Source organism: Dendrobium catenatum, unplaced genomic scaffold (assembly GCF_001605985.2).
Source record: "Dendrobium catenatum unplaced genomic scaffold, ASM160598v2 fragScaff_scaffold_1016, whole genome shotgun sequence".
Classification (NCBI taxonomy): Eukaryota; Viridiplantae; Streptophyta; class Magnoliopsida; order Asparagales; family Orchidaceae; genus Dendrobium; species Dendrobium catenatum.
Genome location: NW_021319478.1, coordinates 397,640 through 423,320, shown reverse-complemented (window position 1 = coordinate 423,320; position 25,681 = coordinate 397,640). Strand labels below are relative to the sequence as shown.

General features: G+C 34.6%; 3 protein-coding genes and 1 long non-coding RNA gene across 4 annotated transcripts; 3 read left to right on the top strand and 1 right to left on the bottom strand.

Moving 5' to 3' along the window:
• The first annotated feature begins 546 nt into the window (after positions 1-546).
• On the top strand, positions 547-1,609 carry LOC110114325. The gene is made up of 3 exons (XR_002305231.2): positions 547-680; positions 1,161-1,189; positions 1,311-1,609. It is a non-coding gene; the product is annotated as an uncharacterized LOC110114325 (long non-coding RNA).
• A 1,644-nt stretch (positions 1,610-3,253) lies between these two features.
• Positions 3,254-7,189, top strand: LOC110114297 (aldose 1-epimerase). The gene is made up of 5 exons (XM_020847134.2): positions 3,254-3,669; positions 3,820-3,869; positions 4,846-4,969; positions 5,053-5,157; positions 6,372-7,189. Exons 1-5 carry the CDS (start codon positions 3,492-3,494, stop codon positions 6,977-6,979), a joined length of 1,065 nt encoding a protein of 354 aa, XP_020702793.1. The 5' UTR covers positions 3,254-3,491; the 3' UTR covers positions 6,980-7,189.
• A 6,957-nt stretch (positions 7,190-14,146) lies between these two features.
• LOC110114296 (uncharacterized protein At3g28850) lies at positions 14,147-15,963 on the top strand. Its single transcript, XM_020847133.2, has one exon. It carries the CDS (start codon positions 14,705-14,707, stop codon positions 15,890-15,892), a length of 1,188 nt encoding a protein of 395 aa, XP_020702792.1. The 5' UTR covers positions 14,147-14,704; the 3' UTR covers positions 15,893-15,963.
• A 754-nt stretch (positions 15,964-16,717) lies between these two features.
• LOC110114304 (sucrose transport protein SUT1-like) lies at positions 16,718-25,506 on the bottom strand. The gene is made up of 14 exons (XM_020847144.2): positions 25,378-25,506; positions 25,117-25,182; positions 24,912-25,010; positions 24,760-24,824; positions 19,116-19,200; positions 18,986-19,019; positions 18,809-18,908; positions 18,642-18,717; positions 18,351-18,524; positions 18,131-18,274; positions 17,813-18,046; positions 17,668-17,734; positions 17,534-17,577; positions 16,718-16,891 (listed from the first exon to the last, which is right to left on the bottom strand). The coding sequence occupies exons 1-14, from the start codon at positions 25,504-25,506 to the stop codon at positions 16,718-16,720; spliced, it is 1,491 nt and encodes a 496-aa protein (XP_020702803.1).
• Between the last annotated feature and the right edge of the window lie 175 nt (positions 25,507-25,681).

Here is a 25,681-nt window from a genome sequence, read left to right as displayed (position 1 = left end):
GATCGAGGCCTATGGCTTTGGTAGGTTCCGTAGGGACGGTGAAGAGGCGAACGAGGTCGGAGAGGGCGGAGTTGCGACGTTTGCTGTGACCAGAGCGAACGGAACAAACGGAGTGGTTTTTTTTATTAAGTTAAATGTTTTGAGGTGGTATATTAGTAAATAGATAACTTTAGGTGTTTAATAGGTAAATATGATAGTTTTAAGTGTTATACATGTAAAACCCCCTAAAATTATTACATTTTTATTCGGTGTAAATGAGAATTTTATTCTTAATAGGACACAATGAAAAAAATGATTCTTATAATTGACCCCACGTAGTAGGATAAAGATTTATTGTTCTTGTTATTTTTATTTTGAAAAAAAAAAACAATGTAAAAAAAAATCATTTAAATTTAAGCCAACTCGGCTCAATAATCAATCCAAATTTGATAAAATTTGAAACGAGAATTTTGAGCTTGATTCGAGCTCGACTCACTCGAACTCGATTCAGATTCTTATTAGTGGCTCCTATAAAATAATATTCTTATTCTTAGTCCACCATGGCCTCAATAGCCTTATTTAAACCGGAACAATGAAAATTCAGAAGGCAAATTAATTTCCTTCTCTCCTATATACAGATTCCTCCATGCCTAAGCTTCTTCTGCCTCAAAATAGCAATGACAATAATCATCTTGAAAAAGGTTAGCATTTCATTAAAAACGTAGGCTTCATTTGAAACAGCTTTCTTACTATTATATAAAGTAGCTTTCTAGTATAAAAATCTTTTTTAATTTGAAATTTTCGTACTAGAAAATTATTTTAAAAACAGTAGGAAAGCTGCCTAGGCTTGCCTTTGGACAGCTTTATTACTGCTTTTTAAAATAATTTTTTAGTATCAAAATTTTAAATTTTTTATACTAAAAAACTGCTTTAAGAAGCAATAAGAAAGCCGTCCCAAACAAAAATTTAGGCTTCGTTTGGGACGGTTTTTTATTGCTTTCTAAGAAGCAATAAGCAAGCCGTCCCTATAAGAAAGCCGTCCCAAATAAAAAAAATTATACTAAAACTCCGTTTTATAAAGCAATAAAAAAGCTGTCCCAAACGAAGCCTTAATCACTCTTCATAATTCCTTTTCTTCCTAATTAGTTTTCCCATTCCTTACTTTGAACAACGTGGAGCAGGTAATGCGAAGCTGAAGATCAATAAAATGGTAAGTTAATTATGACTGGAAATTTGTTGCTATGAGCTTTACAGCACGTTAAAAATAAAATAATGAAAATAATTAATTAAATTAATGAATTTTTAATATAAATATTAAATTTTTATGTCAGGATTACAATTATAAGTCTCTACTGGTATCAGTTGATGGAGCAAAGCTGCCTCAGCCATCACCGAGCCCTCCACCGCAGCATCATACTTAAAGCAGCAGCAGCAGCAGCAGCGCAGTAGCAGATATATAATTACTACCACCATGCTTTCTGATGTATAAGGCCAGCATTATGGATACTTAATTACTGATCATTAGCTGCTAATTATTTGGGTGTACTCAGCTTAATCAGCCTAATGCTTTCATTATGAAAATATAGTTTATATGCATGAGTAATAAATTAATTATTATATAGTAATTATCTCAAAGTGAATTGAATAAGTAGAAAATTCATTCTGAATCAGATAAAATTTTTTTTCATGATTATGAATTTTTTGTACTAAAAAGTATATATATATATAAGACTCAAACCCAAAACCTCTTAGTTAGTAGTCAAAGCTCGCAACTAAGGGCATCTCCAACCGAAAATCCCATCTTTCACTCCAAAATGAAGTGAAACTAAAAAATGCCGTGATTCATCTCCAATCGAACTCCATTTTGCGCTCTTTGGCGAAGATAATCATTTTTCTCCTCTTTCGCATGTTTCTTCGACAAATCCGGCTGAAACAAAAAAATCACGTAGGTGAACAGTGCAACACTGTTCACCTTCCACCGATTAGAAATATTTTTGCTATTCGAATGGAGCAAATCAGATACACCTTACAGTTGTTTGGAATTCAACGTACGTTCCTGTACGTTCGGCCACCAATGTATTAGCGCCACGTAGCAGGAAGAAAAGACGTCGACCCGATCTGCAGTTTTTTGGGTTCTTGCACGTGCATTTTTTTAAATCCTTGACGAGCCGAACAACACCCATCACCTTTTGGATATATTTCAAATACCTAGCATTACCGAGCAAATACCGAGTTGTACCTGGTTTTTTCTAGCAATACCGAGCAAATACCTAGCAATACCGAGCAAATCCCTAGCAATACCGAGCAAATCCTGAGCAAATACTGAGTTGTACCGAGTTTTTTCTAGCAATACCTAGCAAATACCTAACAATACCGAGCAAATCCTGAACAATACAGAGCAAATGCTGAGCAAATACCAAGTTGTACTGAGTTGTACCGAGTTGTAAAAAACTCGGTACAACTCGGTATTTGCATGGTATTGGTCTTCACAGAGCGGTATTTCTCATTTTTACAAAGCAATACCTAGCAAATACCGAGCAATACCGAGAAAATCGCGAACATAGCATTTCTGGGTTCCGCTCCGAGTCAAGTCGTCGGGCCGCACGATTTAGAGTAAGAGCACGTGGCGACATGTTATTGGCGGCCGAACATAACTCTACGTCAGATCATGAGAGGACGTAATAATTGTTCCCCTAAGAGACCAAGTTATGTTGCCTAAAATATCTTACAAGCAACTTTCGATCAAGACTTTAAATGACTTCAGATTTGACAAGTTTCAGACTTTTAAGATTCAAATTATTTCATAATCAGCAATTTACTGAATCGCGTTCATTTTTTATAATAAGCCAATTAATCTGATCTACATAAACATGAAAGTATGTCTCTATCTCTCTCTCTATATATTATACAAGAAAAATTAATATTAAAAAAGATAAGTTCGGTTGATTCTTCCTATCCACATCAACTTGGGGCAAAGATGACTTCCACGCTCTGCGATCAATAATAATTTTTATTTCAGAAATATTTCTCTCTCTCTATATATTTTTTTGAAGTTTAAATGTCAAAATAATCCCTTTATAATTCATATATGAGCATTTTAATTCTAATAAAATAATATTGTTCTAATTTAATCCGTTCATTATAAAAAAATAATTTAAGATAATTTCTTTGATATTAAATTAATATGAACTTCATATACAATTATAATATGAGACTATTTAAAATTTTTTGCAATTATTTTGATTTGTATTCTGCAATCAATTTAAAAAAAAAATATTTTATTTCGAAAAAAAATCATTTAAGGATAAGATATCGACTCATCCTAAAATAGATTCAAAAACATTAAAATTTATCCTAATTCTTTTTATTTCCCATCTTTGTTATTATCCCGTTGAACCCTATCCTTTGCCTGTTTTTCGGCCCGCGATATATAACGGACTTGTCCTCCCCTCCCAGTTTGAGTCGCCTTCTTCTTCCCCACCTCTCCCCAAACTTCTTCGTTACAGCCAGCCATGGCCACTGCTCGAGCATTGCTCTTCGTTCTTTTCATCTCCTTTACATTGATCTGTTCATCTTCTTCAACCCCGAGGAAGACCGCTAGAATCTATGAACTCAGGAAAGGGGATTTCTCCATCAAGCTCACAAACTGGGGAGCTACAATACTCTCCGTTATCCTCCCAGATTCCAAAGGTCTGTTTTTTTTTTTTCTCGTAATTTTCGTCATGGATTTTTCTCTCTGATATAAATCATAATGCATCAAAGATGCAATTTTTCGTCATTCTTGAGTCGAAATAGTGGTCAGTTTATCTGAATGTGATTAACTGCTTTCTCTCTCTTCAGGGAATTTGGCTGATGTTGCTCTTGGATATGAAGGGATTGGTCCATATATTGTAAGCCTTTTGAGGATTTTGTTCACCCCAATATTTGTCTTTTTGATTTGATAAGCAAGAACTATTTGTATTGATGAGGTCATCTTTGGTCCATTGCTGATTTCACTTGACTTTAGTTTATCAGTCTATGTGTTATTTGCACAAAACTTCCTTTAGTTTGGGTTATTTTATTTGTTAAAGTGCAATAGTTCTAAAATTTTGCAAAAATAATAATAATAATTGGGGATTAGAATAATCAATCATACCTATTACATAGCTAGGGGTTGCAAACAAGGATAGTAGTGTATATGTTTGATTTTGTTGGTTTAACAAGTAAATAAGAACGCAACTCATCTTGATCTGTTGGTTGGGAGCTTTGGTTATCAATCGAGAGGTCTTGTGTTCGAGTCTCCCGTATGTGATGTATGTGTGAGTTTGACTTAATTGACCTAAACGCTCCCAAATAAGTAAACATGACAAATATATGTATAATTTTTTAGCTCTTTTACACACCTTATGCTAAGAGGAAATTAATCTACTATATCATTGACTGAATATGGAGGTAAGAAATAATAACCTCCAATTTTGGGGATATTACATATAAACACCTACCATTATTGGGGGTCCTACCTATTCTGTCTTTATTATGTAATAAGTCAACATCTACCTCATATTAATATTGCCGTTTATGTACAATTATGACATTACTTTTAAGGTTAGATCTAATTTGCATAATTTCATAATAGATTCTAATAATAACATATAATAATAATAATAATATCAATGTTTCAAAGCTCTGACATTTATGTCAGATTATCAAGAAATTCTGCATATATGTTAGAATATGTTATTCTTTTTTGCAAAAATAGTAAATTATTATCTTTGTTTATAATTTTTAAAACTGATCATAATTTTCTTCTATATTATAATATGAATCTTAAAACTGTTCATGAATTTCCTTGTAAGTGCTAACCTGTAGTTTTTGTATTCTGATCAGAATGGGACTACTAACTTCGGAGCATTGATAGGTAGGGTTGCCAATAGAATTGCAGGGTCTCGATTTGTTCTAAATGGAACTGCACATAGATTATATCCTAATGATGGAAAGAATTCACTTCATGGTAAATTTAATTTTCAGAATTTTTTAGAATTGGCATGTAATTTTTGCAGAGCTTCTTTATGATTGTTTTTGCTGAATTTTTAGGTGGTCATAGAGGATTTAGCCGTGTGTTTTGGACAGTAGACGAGAAGGTAGATGGGGAATTTCCTTACATTACATTCTATTACTACAGTTTTGATGGGGAACAAGGTATGGCTTATCTATGCTGATATTAATTGGTCAAAAAAAATTTTTTAGTAGCTCTTATAAATTTGAAATGTGAATATGATTGAAAAAATCAAGGTCACAAGCTTTGGCTTTTGGATTTTATTTGATAAACATCTTGTGAAGAGGTTTAATGCTTAATAGTCAACAAACCATGATATTTCCAATGCATTTCTCTTATTTTTTCATTTCAAAGGTCCCTTTCTTTCTGTCTAATTTTAGCTATAAATTATGAAGTTAATGTTAATTTGTGGAGTCTAACTTTGACCCTATGAAAAAATATGCAATGAAAATTTAAATTGTTTATCTTTTTGTCTATTGGGTGAACTTTTATAAAGTTTTTTGTATGTTTTTTAAGTGTTAATATTATTCTCTGTTTTTTATTATTTTTTCTCTCTATATTTGAATAGATTTCGCTGATTAACCAATAATTCTTGAGTTCAAATTGAAGTTATCTTATTTAAACACTTTGACATTAGGGGTGTCAATTTCAGGTCACGGGTTGGGTTCAGGTCGAACCCGAAACTAATTCGGCATTATTCGGGTCAACCCAATCCCAACCAATTTTTGCAAACATGTTGATTTTTTGGACCCAAACCTGACCCGCTTCGAGTCCGGGTCAACCCGAATGACCCGGGGCCGTGAAAAAATTGCTAGTTTTTGGTTAAAAAATGGTTCAATCTCCACTTTTTGGGTCAAAAACCGGTCAATATTCGGTTTCTGGGTCAAAACGGGTTTTCGGGTCAAAACAGGTCAATTTCAGGTCAAAGGGTCAACTTTTGAAACGGGTCGAATTGTTGAACCTGAACCCAACCCATTTCGGGTACGGGTTGATCCTAATCTGGAATTTTTGGGTCGGGTTCGAGTCGGGTTTTCGGGTCATGTCAATTATTGACACACCTATTAGCATGAAAACCATGACATTCGAAATATCTTTCCTTATTTTCATTGTAAACATCCTCTCTTTTTTAAACTTTGGTATGAAGATTTTGGTTCTTGAGTTGTTGATATCATTGTGCGGCAACTTAAAACAATGCAAACCATCCAAGCATGCTTGTTCTTGGGAGCTAAACACAGTGTACAAACCTTGATGTACTTCAAAGTCAGTAGAATGCTAATAGTGACTATTCTCTTGTTCTGATAAAATAATATCCTGTGATGGAGCAATAATACTACTAGTACATCAAACGCTTGAACAGGCTTTCCCGGCGATCTCAACGTTTTTGTCACTTACAAAATTTCGGGTCCATATGAGCTAAGTGTCATCATGAAAGCCTCGCCGAGGACGAAAGCCACGCCGGTAAACCTTGCCCAGCATAATTACTGGAACCTTGGTGGACACAACTCTGGCTCAATTCTCTCCAACAAAGTTCAGATCTTTGCTTCACTTATCACTCCAGTAGATGAAAATCTAATCCCAGTTGGATCAATCTCCTCAGTCACTGAGACTCCTTATGACTTCCTCAAGCCGCAGACTGTCGGAAGCCGAATCGATGAAGTTGAAGGCGGCTACGACATTAATTATGTTGTTAATGGTAATGGAATGAAGAAGGTTGCTATTGTGAAAGACGAAAGATCAGGGAGGCAATTTGAGCTCTGGTCAAACCAGCCTGGAGTCCAGTTTTACACTGGGAATTTCCTTGATCATGTTGAAGGTAAGGGAGGGGTGATATATGAAAAGTATGCTGGATTGTGTTTGGAGACACAAGGCTTTCCTGATTCTGTAAATCACCTGCAATTCCCCTCACAGATTGTTAATCCTGGAGAGGTTTACAAGCATGATATGGTGTTCAAGTTTTCATTTTGATGTTAAGGAAAAAAAAAAAAGCTAATTCTTCGTTTGGGACGGCTTTCTTACTGCTTTTTAAGACAATCTTTTATTATAAAAAAGAACAAATTTTGCACTAAAAAATTGCTTTAAGTTGCAATAAGAAAATCGTCCCAAACGAAACCTAAATGTGATTATTGCGTGTGGATGTGGCACAATATAAGCTATTCTTGGAATAAAATTTTGTGTGTTTTTGTATTTATCTGTGTATAATGTTTTGAAGTACTTGAATTAAATTTCAAAAGAAGTTCATCCATGAGAAGCTATGTAGCAAATATACGTGTAGTTTGTCGGATGAGGGGTTTCAGCATCTTTGCAGATAATTGAACTTTATACTACATTTATTTTATTTTAAATTAAATAAAAAATATTCATCTATATTTGATTTTTATTCATCCTAATAATTTTAAAATATTCTTTTTATACTGTATTTTTTTTACACTGCATTTCATGTTTTAGCAAACTAAACCGCCCCCTTATAGCATCTGTTTTTGGTGGGCCATTATGTAAATCTTCGGCCCAGCAAATAAGTCCAAAGGAACTATTACTTCGTTAGATTTTTTTGTGGGCCATTGTGGACTCTGTTAGTTTGCAGGTGATAGCAATTCATAGTGGCGCTTTAATGGAAACTATGCACGATTATTTAATGGTCTAATTAGGACATAAAATTAAGCATGTTTATTTAATCACGTAGAAAAAAGACCAAAAGAGCTAAAGAGTTAAATAATTTTACCCTTTTTAAATATATTTTTACCCTTTTAAATATATTTAATTTTACCCATTTTAAATATATTTAATTTTTAGCAAAAATTCTTTTTAATAAATATGTTAACTTATCAAGCTTTGATTTGTCTTTTTAAATATTTTTACCCTTTATAAATATATTTCATTTCATATCCATATAATGATATCAGTTCACTGCAGGAGTATTTAAGAATAAGATTTTTAGAAGTTATAAAATTTTTAAAATATAATATTTTATAACATTGATTTATAGGCAAATAATATATATTTCATGAGCAATATATTACATTATTAGAATATAAAATACTAATTATTGTGTCCTAAAATATTTATGGTGATAGAGAGATATAGAGTTTAGCTTTCAAGTTTGTACGTAGATTTAACACAACCAAATAAAGAGATAGGGGTGCAAGAGTAATAAGAGACAACGAGATTTTTACATGAAAAATCCTAAAAAAAGAGGGAATGACCCAGTTAAAATGATTATATTAGTATTTATTGTTGATTACAAATGAGATCCTTCAATGGGGGGAAGGTCTTAGCTTGATGTAACAAATATATATAACAGATATAACACATTGCATGGTGGGAGTTGGAAGAATCAAGTAATATGAGAGTTTTTCTCAAGAGGGAGTTGACATATTTGTTTGGTCAGTAGGACCGTAGTCGGACGAAGGTGTTCGGAAGGATTGTCGTCAGTGCTAAAGCGTATGGGCTGTGTCGGGTCATTACGGGTATTTGAGGCTGCCAGGTGTCGCGATTTGAAACAATACCGAACGTATAGTTGCGTCAGGTAACCTGAGGCAATAAAAATTCCGGTGCTAGTGGGTGACCCAGGTGGTATTCTGTTACAAAAGTGTTGTGATGTCGGAGTTAGTGGGTAATCGAGGTGGGATTCTGTTATGCCGGTACTAGTGGGTGCCATGATAACAAAGATATTTGAAAATCTGAGCCTAAGAGCAATTCTAATAACCATTATGATGTATTTATTTATAATTCAATTAATTTCAAGATTTATTTAATTGAATTCAATTTCAGCATATGATTCAATTCATTTTTCTTTCAAGTGCTCTTAGTATTTGATTTATTATAATACTTTTAGTTGTTTTGATTTTAGTTATTGATTTCTATTTTAGACTATAATAGCCTACCGAATCGTGTTAATTCATCCTTGCTTTTCCTTTTATTTTCAGGACCATAGAAGGATAAGAAAAGAGCTGAGTAGGTTGGATAGTGTGCTCCAATCTATGATGTAGGTATGTTTACGTTAGTTTTGATTTTTGCGTGTTTGATTTTTATTTTGTTATTCTCTCTTTTGCCAAGTGTTGTCTTAGATAGCTTTTAGATTCCTTTTTTTGGATGTTATATAGGAAATCATGTTATGATTGAGTAGTCTTCCATTTTATATTGCATTCAATAATGACTTTGTGTAATTAATATATAAATTAGAATTTTTATTTCAGCACTTATCCAACTAAATTTTAGGGCTAGTCTTGTCACAATGTGACACGATATAACCTGTGTGATATCATGCATATCGAGTTGGGTTGTGATAGAGCAAAGTTCTATTTATAGATTTTTGTGAGTGACATACTCCGTCAATATGAAGAAGATCAAGACAAAATCGGAGTGGTTAATCACATGGCTAATATCAATTCTCTTCATCATAGCGAGTTCATTAAGCATTTGAGTACCAAAATGATGTTAGAATTAGGCGATTTTGAGCACGTTGGATTCGTCTTGTCGAGCCGGTCGATTCAATTATAAGCATGCCATATTTGGATATCACTGGACATCCAATTTATGCTTTGAACTTTTCAAATATGTTTATGTACTTTGAATTGTGTCCATTTGGGTTTTGATTGGACCGATTTTAGTGTCGTTGGGTTTATCTTGTCGAGATGTTCAATTGGCCTACAAGCTTACTGAAATTGGAGTTCGAATGGCTCTAAGTTTAATTTAAAAAATTGGCAACCTATATATGCTTCAAGATTTGTCTAATTAAAACAATTTTTTGTGACATATCAATAATAAATATATTTCATCATATTAAAAAGTACATCTTATTTAACATTAAGATTTCTTTCATGTTCTCCAATGAGGACGTATATAATTGGCTAAGGACAGCATTGCAATTTTAATCAACTTCCCAAGGGACTAAGCATGCGTTGCTTACTACACTTTACAGAATTAATCAACGCGTTTTTCTTATAATTATAAAAATTAGGAAATCATTAAGAAAGAAAAAAAAGACTAATCCGCTAAGGCTTTGCCATGAGATGATGCGTTATGCTTTACTGAACCATATTTTTTTTACTGAAATATATATATTTTATTAGTGCAGGAATGTTTTTTATGTAACTTAATAACTTTATTAATTATTATTTGCATTAGAATGTTTTAAAATTAAATTCAATATCATTAGAGCATTTACATTATTTAACTCCATACAAATTTGCATAAAAATATTTTAAAATTAAATTCAAGATCATCTGAACATTTACCCGAAGAAACTTCTAATTACATATTGATGATGCGAATCCATCAATACGAAAAGTTATTTGATCCGAATCGAAATGAGACCAAATCCAAATATAATTAAAAAGTTTAAGCAATAATTGAAGGATGAAATGTTTTCCAAATATCTCAGACTTATAGTCAAATTAAGCATCTTGATAAGATAAATATAAAAATCCAAAATAATGAAATTTTGATGTAGTGTTTAGCATTTTAATTGTATTTATGGGAAATCTTACTCTTAAAAATTTATAAATAAGCCACTAATCCCGACAAGAAGTTTGAACTTGGATGTTGGCTTGAGCTTCAATAGAATTTTGATGCATAAATAACCCTAATGCTCCACCTGAGCATCACCGCTCGACCACAATCATTGGATTGCCGCCCAATTGTGATTATTGTTAAGCATAAATTAAGCGTAATGAAATCATTTATAATCATTGAGATATATTCATAGAATCATTTAAACTGATGTATATGAATTTATGTGTGAAAACTTTGATCTCTTACAACTCTTTTTTTACATGCATTTGTGTTGAATTTTCATGCAATACTAAAATAAAAATCACTGCCGTTTATAAGTTCACTTAACTTTCTTGCTTTGATTTTTTTTTTTTGAAAATTTCATTTATGCGTAATAAATGTAAGGATAATGATTTAAGTGTATAGTATCTATTAATTTATTTTATTAAAATTTCATTAATGTCTATTTAATTTCATATCCGAAATATTTATAAAGTTTAGCGGTTCGGTCTGTTCAAATTGAAACTGAATTGCCATTTGCCAAACTTAAAATCAGGCGTTATTTTTTCGAAGCTGTTATGTCATAATTTTAAATCTATGAAATATATAAATGGGCTCTTTTTCAAAAACATAAAATATTAATTTTTGATTATTTTTCATTTTTTTAAAATTATTAAAATGACTCATTATTTTATGATCATCATACTACAACAACAACAACCTTTGTCCCACTACGTGAGGTCGGCTACATGAATCCTTTTTGGCCATTGTGTATAGATAAAAGTCAAATTCTTATTTAAATCTAATAAAGAAAGATAATTTCTAATATTTTCTAACCAAGTTTTTTTTTTGTCTACCTCTACCTTTCTTAATATAAGTCAAATCTAATACATCAACTTTCCTAACCGGATCATCGGAAGACCTCCATTTAATCTGACCAAACCATCTAAGGCGACTCTCTCTAATCTTATCTTCCACTGGAGCTACTCCAACCTTTTTATGTATATGCTCATTTCGTATCATATCTCTAAGGGTCAAGCAACTCATCCACGTAAGCATCCTCATATTTTCAACACTTAACTTAGTATTATGCTTCTCTTAACATTTATTTAGCAATTAATAACATTTTAATCAAAACTAAGGGTCTATTTGGGACAACTTTTTTTGTTATTTTTTATATATTACTCATAATTTTATTTGGATACTATTTCCTCATTATTTTCTTAGAAATTTTTGTGATGAAAATTAATTTTTACAACCAGAATAATTTAGTTAGTTTCCTCATAGCAACTTCAAAATCATTTTATAAAATATTACAGTTGTCACATACAAATCATAAGTGAACTAAATAAGCCTATCTAAGGGTCAATGTAGGGGCAAATTATTGCATCCGGTCACCTGACAGAGAGATCCGTCTCTCTCTGTCTACAGTAAAGCGCATGTAGGTGATCGGATGCAATAATTTGCCCAATGTAGGACATCCTTCTAACTGCTTTTCAAAAAATTTTGAGATTTTTTTTTTTGGGTAATTGGAGTATATAAATTAAATTTTTTATAGTAATTTCACAATTAATTTTATAAAATAAACATACTCTTATTCAATTCAAAATAATTATGTAAAAAATTTCAAATCATTTATGAAAAAAATTATTATATAAGTGGGAAGTGAATCTTTTTTATGCAATTATTCTTTTTTGCTTTTTAAGGTTTAAGATTTTGTTTTCGATGACTTTTTTGTTTCTTCTTAAAATAATTTTTTAGTAAAAAATTAATATTTTATGATAAAAATTATTTTAAAAAGTAATAAAAATCCGTCCCAAACAAAATCTAAGAAGAATTATCTATTAAAAGTTAAGATTTGTTAAAATGTCCAGAAAGTGATATCACTGGCAAATGCATTAACTTCAATAGAAAATATTTCACATTTATTTTCTTAATATTAAAATATCCGTTTCGTTTAAGAAAAAAAAAACAAAAAAATAAAATTTTAATGCAAAATCTTCATAATATACCTCAGAAAAATCCTTCGTAATTGATTTTTTTTTTTTGAAAATTTCATTTATGCGTAATAAATGTAAGGATAATGATTTAAGTGTATAGTATCTATTAATTTATTTTATTAAAATTTCATTAATGTCTATTTAATTTCATATCCGAAATATTTATAAAGTTTAGCGGTTCGGTCTGTTCAAATTGAAACTGAATTGCCATTTGCCAAACTTAAAATCAGGCGTTATTTTTTCGAAGCTGTTATGTCATAATTTTAAATCTATGAAATATATAAATGGGCTATTTTCCAAATACAAAAAATATTAATTTTGGATTATTTTTCATTTTTAAAAAATTATTAAAATGACTCATTATTTTATGATCATCATACTACAACAACAACAACATCAAGCCTTTGTCCCACTACATGGGGTCGGCTACATGAATTCTTTTTTGTCATTGTGTCCGGTTAAAAGTCAAATTCTCATTTAAATCTATTAAAAAAGACAATTTCTAATATTTTTTAACCAAGTCTTTTTTGGTCTACCTCTACCTTTCTTAACATAAGTCAAATCTAATACATCAACTTTCCTAACCGGATCATCGGAAGACCTCCGTTTAATCTGACCAAACCATCTAAGGCGACTCTCTCTAATCTTATCTTCCACTGGAGCTACTCCAACATTTTCATGTATATGCTTATTTTATATCCTATCTCTAAGGGTCTAGCAACTCATCCACCTAAACATCCTCATCTCTGCAACACTTAACTTAGTATTATGCTTCTCTTAACATTTATTTATCATTTATTAACATTTTAATCAAAACTAAGGGTCTATTTAGGACAATTTTTTTGTTATTTTTTATATATTAATCATAATTTTATTTGACTACTGTTTCCTCTTTATTTTCTTAGAAATTTTTGTGATGGAAATTAATTTTTACAACCATAATAATTAAGTTAATTTCCTCATAGTAACTTCAAAATCATTTTATAAAATATTACATTTGTCCCAGACAAATCATAAGTGAACTAAATAAGCTTATCTAAGGGTCAATGTAGGACATCCTTCTAACTGTTTTTCAAAAAAGTTTACGATGATTTTTTTTTGGGTAATTGGAGTATCTAAATTAATTATTTTATAGTAATTTCACAATCAATTTTATAAAATAAACATACTCTTATTCAATTCAAAATAATTATGTAAAAAATCTCAAATCATTTATGAAAAAAATTATTATATAAGTGGGAAGTGAATATTTTTTTATGCAATGATTCTTTTTTGCTTTTAAGGTTTAAGATATTATTTTGGACAATTTTTTTATTTCTTCTTAAAATAACTTTTTGATAAAAAAATAAAGTAATAAAAAATTCGTCCCAAACAAAATCAGAAGAATTATCTATTAAAAGTTAAGATTTGTTAAAATGTCTAGAAAGTGATATCACTGTCAAATGCATTAACTTCAATAGAAAATATTTCACATTTATTTTCTTAATATTAAAATATCGTTTAAGAAAAAAAAATTATATTAACAAAATTTTAATGCAAAATATTCATAATATACCTCAGAAAAACCCTTCATACAATTTTGTATAAATAAAATCCTTCTCCCAAGGCCCACACCATATCGGTAGCGGTCTTTCTCTCCAGCTCTTCGTCGCGTTCCTTCTTGGCTTCTTCTTCTTCTTTCTCTGTCTCTCTCTCAGGAAAGAACCGAAAGGTATTCTTGGTTTCGTCGAAGAAGGTTTCATTTTTTTTGACGAACAGCGCCTCCTCTTCTATTCTCCCAAATTTGTCTTTTTTTCACCTAATTCGATATTTTTAATCGCTTCCAATTCCCTTTTCATGGCCGGCAACTACTCCGTCCTCGCTCTCGCATGATATGATATTATGATCCAATTGGACTTAACTGCTTTTACCAATTCTTATCTTCTTGTCCTTGTTTCTTTCTCCTTCTTCTTCCTCTTCTCTTTCTCTCAATTCTTCTACCCGCCTGATCGACGCAGATCCCTTCCATTTCGCCCCGGATCCTACGTTCAATGAGTTAAATTTTCATTCTTCGGTGATTTCATTTCCAGTTTTTGCGCGTTTCGAATGTTCTCAATCCATTTCGCTTAGATCCCGAATCTTTCTCGAAACAATTCTGATTTTGCGTCTATCTATTACTCAAAAAGTCTCGCCTTTCTCTGCTTTCCACTGTTTTCCTCCAATGGGTTGTATGAGCTCGAGAGAAGCGACACTTGATCGCCGGCGCAGCCGGCTGTCGGATGGGCGGAGCCTTTCCATGCCCGTCGTCCATGGCTCTAGGCGCAAAGGGGACAGTCTCCACGTCGTTTCCCTCACGTTCTCCACTCTCGGCTCCATCAGACTCGATCCAAACCAAGATTCATCCTATCAGGAAATGATGAAGACCAATGATGACGATCAGAAATCCCACAAATCCATTGCCGCCTCCGCCGGCCATGTTGATCCACCGGAGCCAGAATCGGAGACGATCAACTCTTGGGAGCTCATGGAAGGCCTCGACGAGTACGATAGCCCTCTGCCTCTGCAGCCATCTCTTGCCGACCGATCCTTCTCCTTCGATCCCATGCGAGAATCGCCGGAACCTCCTCCGGCGAGGTCTAAATCATCAGTAAACTCCACCGCTGGCTCCCCACAACCATTCTGGATACAGACCGATCAATTCGATCCCGAAGTCATCTCCAACTTCCAAAAAGCTATGACAGAGCTATCCCCTCAACACCCAACTCTCCTCCGTCGCCTCTGTACGGTGAGGTACCGCCCCGAAGAAATCCCCAAATTTCCCGGAATCGTAAAAGCAAGGGTCGCCGCTTTCGAGGAGAAAATCGACGCGAGAAGAGGCAGTTTCAAGTCCACAGCCAGCTTAAAAATCACACTTTCGGAAAAGCCTCCGCCCGACGGAAAAGGAAAACTGGTTCTCTACTCCACAAGCCTCAGGGGAGTGAGGAAGACATACGAAGATTGCTGGAATGCCAAAGTGATTCTTGAAAGCTATGGAGTTCGAATAGACGAAAGAGATGTTTCTATGCATGGAGGATTCAGAGATGAATTGAACGAAATTCTTGGAGCTGGAACCAAACTTCCCAAGATTTTTTCTAACGGAAGATTTTTGGGAGGAGCAGAGGAGGTGGTGAAAATGCATGAGAATGGAGAATTGAGAGAAGCTCTGAAAGACTGTGAGATGGCGGCGTGTTTGAAAGGCAGCAATGGAGTGAATTGTGAGGGTTGTGGTGATTACAGGTTTCTGCCATGTAAGATCTGTTCGGGGAGCTGTAAGGTGTTTGTGGAGGAGGAAGAATATGACATTGGTGGGTTCAGAAGATGTGTGGATTGTAATGAGAATGGCTTAGTTCGATGCCCTCTTTGTTCTTGAGCTTGGATTCTAGCAGACTGTACAGTAAGAACTTCACGATTTGGAGCAAAATACAGAGTTTATTTTATTTTTATTCTCGATTAAGAATTTGCAGAAACATTCAAAATTGTTTCTGGTTTTCTCAGTTTTGCTATGATCTCTTCTTCCAAGCTGCCTCCTTTTCTTCTCTCCTAATTTGAATATTTATATTTATTTCCCAGAAATTTTCATTATGCAGCAATGCTTTTAGTTCTTACACACAGATTGAGCAATGGAGGTAATTTTTTAAAACTCCTAATCAGAAATATAACACGGGCTAACAAATTTCTAATTTGAATCGACCCAATACATTTTTGAAAAGTCATAAAGGAAGGAGATTAGTTACCTGTAACGTTTGAAATTTCAAAAGTAGCAGTTACATTTCGCTGTTCTTTTGAATATTTTGAAATTCAAGATCTCTGAAGATTCTGAAGTGAAAGACGTGTAAATATTTTTTGACAGGTTCAGCATATTAATGTTTAAATAATAAATGGCGGATCTAAGCATTAATAAGTTCTCTCAATTGGTGAGATATAATTGGAAAAACTTCTTAATTTATTACAAAACCATCAATGAGAAGCTATTAATCTTTCAAAAATATATTGGTACAAAAAACTAAAAAATTTTAATTTTTTATAAAATGCATAATTGTATCATGAAAATTACTTAAGAGATTTATGAAAGTTAGACATAGATTATCGTATTAAAAATTATCAGAAATAAATTCAACACATTTGAAAAATTACATAAGAGATTTAGGACTCTCATTCCCCACCCTTCAAACTTCAAAGGCAGGCTTCACATTCATCAGTGCATTGATCCGAAGCTGCTACTCATCAATGTGTTGCGAGAGAGCTTTGGCAATAAAGCCAGACCTACAAAGCCACCAACAAATGCAAGAGCTGCTGCGAGCCCGAAAGCTGGCACATTTCCCTTGCCAAATAGTGAATCCCAAGGACCAGCACTGAGTGCAATGATCACCTACAAGTTTAGTTTCACCATGTCATCACTCATGAACATGCTGCCAACATGCGTGCTAAGGTCTTATCCGACCGAACTCCAAACGCATGAATGATGTCGCTCGCGAGTTCTAGCAGAACGGCAAAACTTCCGGTATTTGGTTGCGGGTGAACAGTACGATGTCAATATTCGTGTTGCACTGTTCACCTTAGTTATTTTTTCTGTCTCTACTGGATTTGCCAAAGAAACGCATGAAGGAGAAAGACGGTTACCTGGGCGCAAAATGGAGTTCAATTGGAGATGAATCACACCATTTTCTTTGTTACATTGCATTTTGGAGTGGAGATTTTCGGTTGGAGATGCCCTATGAAAATCTCATTTTTTCACTCCAAAATGCCGTGGAACTAAAAAGTATCGTGATTTATCTCCAATCGAACTTCATTTTGCCCCCTTTTACAAAGATAACGGTCGCTCTCTTCTTTCGCAAGTTTCTTCGGCAATTTCGGTAGAGATAAAAAAATAGCGAAGATGAATAGTGCAACGCCAATATTGGTGTCCCACTATTCACCCACAACCAAATAGCAGAAGTTTTACCCTTCGGCTGGAGCTCGCGAGCGACGCCAAGCTTTTGGAGTTCGGTTGGAGATGCCCTAAGAAGCATACCTGAGGAACCACAATGGAGACATTCAGAACTCCTGTGCATAACCCTGCAATTTCATCATAATAGAAGCTCTCTTTCAGAATTAGAAACCTTAATGAGAAAAGAGTCGACAAATATGAGATGAAACCAATCAAACCTTGTTGAGTGCTTCCTTCGTTCGCAACAAGCTGTGCAGCAGTTGCAAAAGGAATGCTATATAGAATCTGCGGAAAGAAGTAAGAAATTATATGAAAATTACTTTTGTCAGGTAAATGAGATGGCATTAGAGGGTTAATACTAACAGCTAGAGGAAACCCAAGGGCTGTGAAAATGGCCAAAGCTCCAATTTTTATGCCATCAGGTCCCCTGACGGCGGTGCTGATGCTTCCTGTGAAGCTTTTATTAGAAATAGCACTTAGGACAGTGATGGCAACCATGGCGAGGAACAGAGTGAAGTTGCCGATGACCCACACGACTCTCGAAGAAAACTTTCGGCACATTGGCTCGAGCAACGTTGCAGTGATACCAAGAACAATCTTACAATGGGAAACAAAATGTATCAGATGATGTTAAGCCTCCATGGATTTCTCAAAGGATTTGAACAATTTGTTGTTGATTACCGAATTCAGCAGCAGCCCAAATGCACCTTGTTGAACTCCTTTATTAAAAGCTTCAATTTCTTCTTTTGTGCCATTAGGATCGCCATGGTAGATCTCACGGCCCATCCAGTCAGTGTCGTAGAGGATGAAAGGGAACCATGCCATCTGCAATTAATATTATTAATATCAGTTGAAAAACTCTCCATGATCAAAACAACTAAAAGAAAATGATTTAACATACCCATGTGAGAGATGTCATAAGAAGAACAGAGAGCATTCCAGAAGGCAAGTTCTTGAAAGCTTTGAAAACAAAAAAGAATCCAGAATTCTCCTTTGATGCCTCTGCATCCAACTCCGACAGCGGAACTTCTTTTGCAGATATGAGAGTAATTGCTAAACAAATTCCAAGGAATATCTGCAAATAGAAAAAGAAAACTCAACAGAAGCATTTCTCTATCATCTAGATCATGGAGTATTGAAAATCTTTGATTCCAACATCGTAAGCGAGAATTCTGAGACCTATCAAGCTTACCACTGCAATCAAGAAGGCACCCTTCAGATTCGCGCATGCTTCACAACAAGAATTTGTCATCAAGAATGGGAACCACCTGAAAGAGGATAAAAAGAAAAACTTTGAATCTGTTAATTGAATCTTGTTATGGACACACTTGTTTAAACAAGAAGAAATATGAAGCATACTTGTGCCAACTTCCACTGGCACCAGAAGCATAACCGAGGATGTTTCCAAAAGCCATCCAAAATGCATAGATTATATTTCCTGTGCTGCATCCATGGCTGCCTATCATAGGAAAAGCTTATCAGATCACATGAAAATGGTAGTCAACTGAGGCATCAAGAAGTGAAGAACTAAATTACCAGAGAGATCAGCCATCATCGCTCGAGCTGGACCCTGTAATTAGGAATCCAAATAGAAGGAAATATCATTCTTAGTGTGCAAAGAAAAATAAATAAGAAAGAAAGAGAAAGAAAGCATTGAGCAACTTACTTGAACAGCATTGTTAGAGAAATCCAGCACCCAAAATCCAACCACATAAATAAGAGCTGCTTTCCATCGAGGACCAACATAGGTGCTGTACTCATCATCCAAATTATCAATTTTCAGTCATACATAATCACATATTTATAGAACAATTAAGGTCTATTTAGGAGCACTTCTATTTTTTTTTAATTTTAAAAATATACCTGTTTATCATAATTTTTCACTATTTTATTTCTTATTTTTAAAAATAAATCAAGTTTAATATGTCATAACAAATCTTTTTGATCAGACAATGTCTCAATATATATTTGAATTGAAAATGTTTAAAATTAAATTTATGAGCATCCAAACTTTGATTTCAACAACTTATAGTTGAACTGAATGTCTCGACAAGGTGAAACCAACGACACGAAAAGTAGTTCAATCGGAGTCCAAATGAGTCTTTTAAGCACTTGAATCACAAATGAAAACTTTAAGATATTAATTAGAGAATATATGATCTCCAAATCTTGCATGCTTATATTCGAATCAAGCGTGATGAGACAAAAATTCAACGAGCTCAAGTTTGTTTAATTCTGACATTATTAAGACACTTAAAAGCTAAAGAAACACTTATGATCATGAGAATTAATAAAGGTTATCCGTTGGCGTATGCCAGAATGTTTTCTATATTAATGGGGTATGCACCCCACGTTGGGGGAAAAATGCTTGATGTTGTTGTTGTTGTTGTAATGGGGCATGCAACACCAATAAAATTTATAAATAGGCCTCCAATTTTTATATCAAAGGGGACTTGTAGCTTAGACTTTGCATTGGAATTCAAGAGAGCATAGAGACTACAAGAATCTAAGAGCTCCACTCGAGCACCACTGCATGACCGCCACAACCCAAACATTGGCTGATCGTTGTTATCAGATCAAACCTTGATCGACGCATTAAGATCATACATGATTGACATTTCCACACAACCTCCAAATTGCTAGCAGTAAACCACCACCTTCCAAAACACCATCCGATCTTCACCAATGGACAACTGCCCAACCACCGTTGTTGAACCACCATTCGACTGTCACTATGGAACACTGTCAAACCACTACCATCGGAACATTGTCATACCACCATCATCACATAATAATCTCCAACCACGGTTCTCTGACCATCATTTCCTGATTATAATCCTTTGACCATCTTCACCTGACTACAATCCTTTGACCACCATTGTCTGATTACATCCCTTGATCAACCTTTTTTGCCAGATTAAGGCCCCTTGACATCCATCACCACACTATAGTCCTTTGACCATTTGAATACAACCATTCGTCCATTATCGCTCAATCATGGTCCTCCAACTGATCAATTGCTTAACTGTAATCATCCAACCATCATCGCAAGACTAAATTCATCCAAACACTATCGTCGAACAATGGTCCTCCAACCACCTTCTCTCGACTACGGTTCTCCAACCACCTTTGCCTAATTACTCTTTCGATCATCATTGTCTGACTATGGTTCCTTGATCTCATTCACCCTACTACGCCTTGCCAACCTTCATCATTTGGCTATGGTACCCTAACCATAATCTCCCAACTATAATCCTTCGAACATCATCACCCAACTACTATCCTTTGAACTCCGTCATTGAACTATGGTCCTATGACCTTTTTATGACCATTGTCTGACTATGGGCCTCCGATCACCATAACCTGAATACAATCCTTCAACCACCATTGTCAGATTATGATTTTCTAACCTTCATTGCCTAATTACAACCCCCAACCTCCATCACCTAACCATAATTGTTTGACCATGCACCGTCATCTAACTATGGTCCTCCCACTGCAATCTCCTAGCTAAGATCCTTTGACCTCCATTGCCTAATTATGATCCTCTAAGTTTTTATATATCACCATCGCCCAACGTCGGTGTTGGGATTTATGCTAGACTTCTTGGTCTCTGGTCTTCTCTTCTCAAAAGAGTATGACTAAAGAATCCAACAATCAATATCTTAAAGATGACACTCATGCCACAAGACTCTCCCAACTTCAATGGCATAATATGTTATATACATTGTATATTTACTTCATTGAATCAATGCATTTTCTTGTGGAAGGGTATCTTTTGTAATTGATGAAAAACACGAGTGAAACCATTTTATTTGCATAATCACATATTCATAGAATAATTAGGGACTATTTTGGGTCACTTCTATTTTTTTATTTAAAAAATGTACTTGTTTATCATAATTTTTCACTATTTTATTTCTTATTTTTAAAAATAAATCAAGTTTAATATGTCATAAAAAATCGTGTTGATTAGAAGAAATCTAGATATGTATTTGAATTGAAAATTTTTAAAATTAAATTCATCAGCATCCAAACTCTGATTTCAACAGCTTATAGTTTGAACTAAACGTCTCGACAAGGTGAACCCAACGATACCAAAAGTACTTCAATCGGAGTCCAAATGAGCCTTTTGATCTCCAATTTCTTGCATGCTTATATTCGAATCAAGCGTCTTGACGAGACAAATTCAACGAGCTCAAGATTGTTTTATTCTAACATTATTAAGGTACTTAAAAGCTAAAGAAACACTTATGATTACGATAATCAATAAATGTTGTATGTTGGTGTATGGCATATTTTTTCTATATTAATGGGGTATGAAAAACTATTTTTTTTTTAAATAGCCTCCAATTTTTATATCAAAGGGGACTTTGTAGCTTAGACTTTGCATTGGAATTCAAGAGAGCTTAGATACTACAAGAATCTAAGAGCTCCACCAGAGTACCACTGCTTAACCACCACTGCCCAAATATTGGCTGATCATTGTTATTAGATCAACCCTTGACCGACACATTACGACCATACATAATCGACATCATCACATAACCTCCAAATTGGTGGCATTAAACCTCCACCTTCCAAAATACCATTCGATCTTCACCAATGGATAACTGCCCAATCACCGTTGTTGAACCACCATTTGATCGTCTGTCTCTATGAGAACACTATCAGACCCAATGCCATCAGAACACTGTCATACCACCATCATCACACAATAATCTCCAACCATGATCATCTGACCATCATTTCCTAACTATAATCATTTGACCATCTTCACCCAACTACGATCCTCTAACCACTATTGTCTGACTTTGGTCACTTGACCTTTATTGCCATATTATGGCCCCTTGACCTAATTCACCACATTGCAGTCCCTCGACCATCTAAATACAATTATTTTGTCTATCATCGCTCAACCATGGTCCTTCAACTCAATTTCCTAACTGTGATAATTCAACCACCATCGTCAGACTTAAGTCATCCAATCGCTAACGCCCAACTATAGTTCTTCAACCACCATCTCTCGACTATGGTCCTCCAACCACCTTTACTAAACTACAATCTTACAACCATCATTTCCTGACTATGGTCCCTTGATCTCATTCACTCGACTATGCCTTGCCAACCTTCATCATCCGGCTTTGGTACCTTAATCATAATCGCCTAACTATAATCCTTAGAACATCATCACCCAACTACTATCCTTTGAACTCCATCGTTGAACTATGATCCTCTGACCTTTGACCACTATCGCCTTACCATAGGCCTCTCACCACCATAACCTGAATATGATCCTCTGACCAACGTTGTCGGATTATAATTCTTTGACCTTCATTGCCAAAATATGACCCCTCAACCTTCATCACCCAACCATTATTATCCAACTATGATCATCCTACTATAATCACCTGTAATATCAAAATCTGCTGATTTTTGTACGGTCATGGCTTTTCTTCTGTATTTCTTCTGTTAGCCATGTACCGTATTTGTAGATGATTGTTTTGAGGAAAAGAAAGAAAAATATAGATGTTTTATTCCGCTGCAATTGACGATTCATAGTAGCTCTGGTCTGTGTCTGTGTGTTGGTTTTTGAGTTGAAATAATTTGGAAGATTCAGTTCAGTAAGCAAATTCCAAAGCCATATCCTGGATATAAGGTTCGGTCGCGGCCCGGTGCGAGCGGGATTCATTCCGTCTCGGGTCGGGTCGTGACATCACCTGACTAAGATCCTTTGACCTCCATTGCCAATTATGATCTTCTAATCTTTGATCACCATCACCCAATTATAGTATTTTGTTACTATCGTCTAACTACAATCCTTCAACCTCTGCAATCCAACTATAGTCCTCTGACCACCGTCACTCAACTACTGTTGCTTAACTATGGTCATTTGACCACATATCTCCTAATTATTATCCTCCAATTATAATCACCCAACTATAGCCCTTAGACCATATTCAATCGAGTACAATCCTTTGACAATCTTCGTTTCACTACAATCCTCTGATCTCCACCATCTAAATATGATTCCCTGACCTCCATTGTCTAATTATAATCCTCTAACCACTATTGTCAGAGTACGATCCTCTTACCACACTTGCCCAACTATTGTTATATGATCTCTATTACTCGACTATGATCCTTCGACCTCAAAGCAAGATCCCCTGATTATAATCCTCAGCTAATCATCATCCAAGTACAGTCCTTGCTCCGACCACCATCATCTAACTTCCCTTCGTCGCCTAACCACGTCCCTAACCTCTTTTTTTTTTTTTAAATTACAACTATATTATGACTAAGGTCCTACAACTATCGTCACCCAATTACGATCCTCCAATCTATGACCAGCAACACCTGACTGTGATCCTCAAACCATTGCCGCCCAATTAAAACTCTCTGACCTCTGTTGTCTGATTATGATCCTCAAATCTTCGACCTTAGTTGTTGTACTATATTCGGCTTATTACAGTCTCCCGACTATAGTCCTTCTCCATCTATTCCTCAATTACATCCCTATGATTATCACTATTTGATTACAATCTTCTGACCACTATTGTCTAACAAAGCTCCTCCAATCATTGTTACTTAAATAAACTCTTTAGATTATTGCAGGCCAACTGCAGTCCTTTGATCATCGTCATCTGATTATGGTGCTCTGACATCCATCATCTTACTTCGAACGACCCTTCAACCTCCTTGGCAAAATTATGACCCTCTATCATATGATTTTCTAACCGTATCACCTAAATACATCAACACCCACTAACTTTATCACCTACCATCTTGAATAATGTCAACAAATGTCATCATTTACTATATTGATGCGTGCGATCCACACTAACTCTGACTCTCAATGCCAATATTGAGATTTATACTGGACTTCCTAGTCTCTAGCCTTCTCTTCTCAAAAGAGTATGATTAAGGAATCCAACAATCAATCCCTTAAAGATAACACTCATGTCATAAGACTCTCCCAACTTCAATAGCATAATATGTTATATAAATTGTATATTTACTTCATTGAATCAATGCATTTTCTTGTGGAGGGGTATCTTTTGTATAATTGATGATAAGCACTATTGAAACCATTTTATTTGGGTCTTTCCCAAGATTTTTTTTCCCATTCTTGAATTTTTTCACGTAAAAATTTTGATATATCTTGCGACTCTTAAATCTGTGTGTGTGTGTTGAATTTTCGTACTAGTGCTAAGATGTTATTTTTAAAATATGACAAATATTTTATTTCATGTAATTAAAAAAAAAAATCAAAAGTGAATAACAAAATAGAAATGACCTTTAATATATACCTGCAATTTTCCATTGTGTCACCAAGTGCAGAGCCAATGTCAGACGAGAAACCAATAACCATTACCTAAACAAATAAATATCAAATTTATATGTTACCTTCAATAAGGCAAAATAAATAGAATGAAGAGAAAGAAAACAGACTCTCACTTACAGCACAACATATAATAAAGCATCCAGCAAGAATGAATGGCTTTCTCCTTCCAAATCTTGAACCACATCTGTCGCTCCACATACCAATTGTAGGTCCAACCTATCCTCATGAAATAAAATAATATATATAAATGAGCTTAATGAGCAGGTGACTGTACGTCCATTGTAAGAAAACAGAAGGAAATCTTATCAATCCGAGCACTCACAACAAAACCTGCTATGGGGCCACAAAGCCACATGATAGAAGCCAGAGAATGAGGAAGCCCAAGTGTCTGCATCGATTAATCAGATTACATACAAGACAGAAAAGATTGCTTTGCAATATATAAAAAAGCCAATTTTTTTCTTCTCCTAGCTAGTTTTCTTGAAAGTACATGCAACATGCAGGTCAAAATTCCATCTTTGATCACAAATGCGTTGTTTTGTTCAAATGAAGGAACGAAGAAGGAAAAAGATGAGATCTTTACCTGTACATAAGGTGTAAGGAGAGAGAGCTGAAGCGCCCAGCCATATTGCACTCCTCCGGCGACCATACAAGAAAGGATAAGTCGCACTAAGCTTATTTCCGGATCCTGCACTCCATTTTCTGACACCATTTTTGTACTCGTTACGATTCGCTCTTTATTTTATATTCCGATAGCCAAGTAACGTCGCCGGACACAAAGGTGATGGCGTTGCCCGGAGCTCTGGTTTGTTCTCCTTTTATAGCCTTCGCTCTGGCTCCCCACCGGTCTGTTGTGGCCGAGGTTGCGCATATTTGTGATAGGGGTC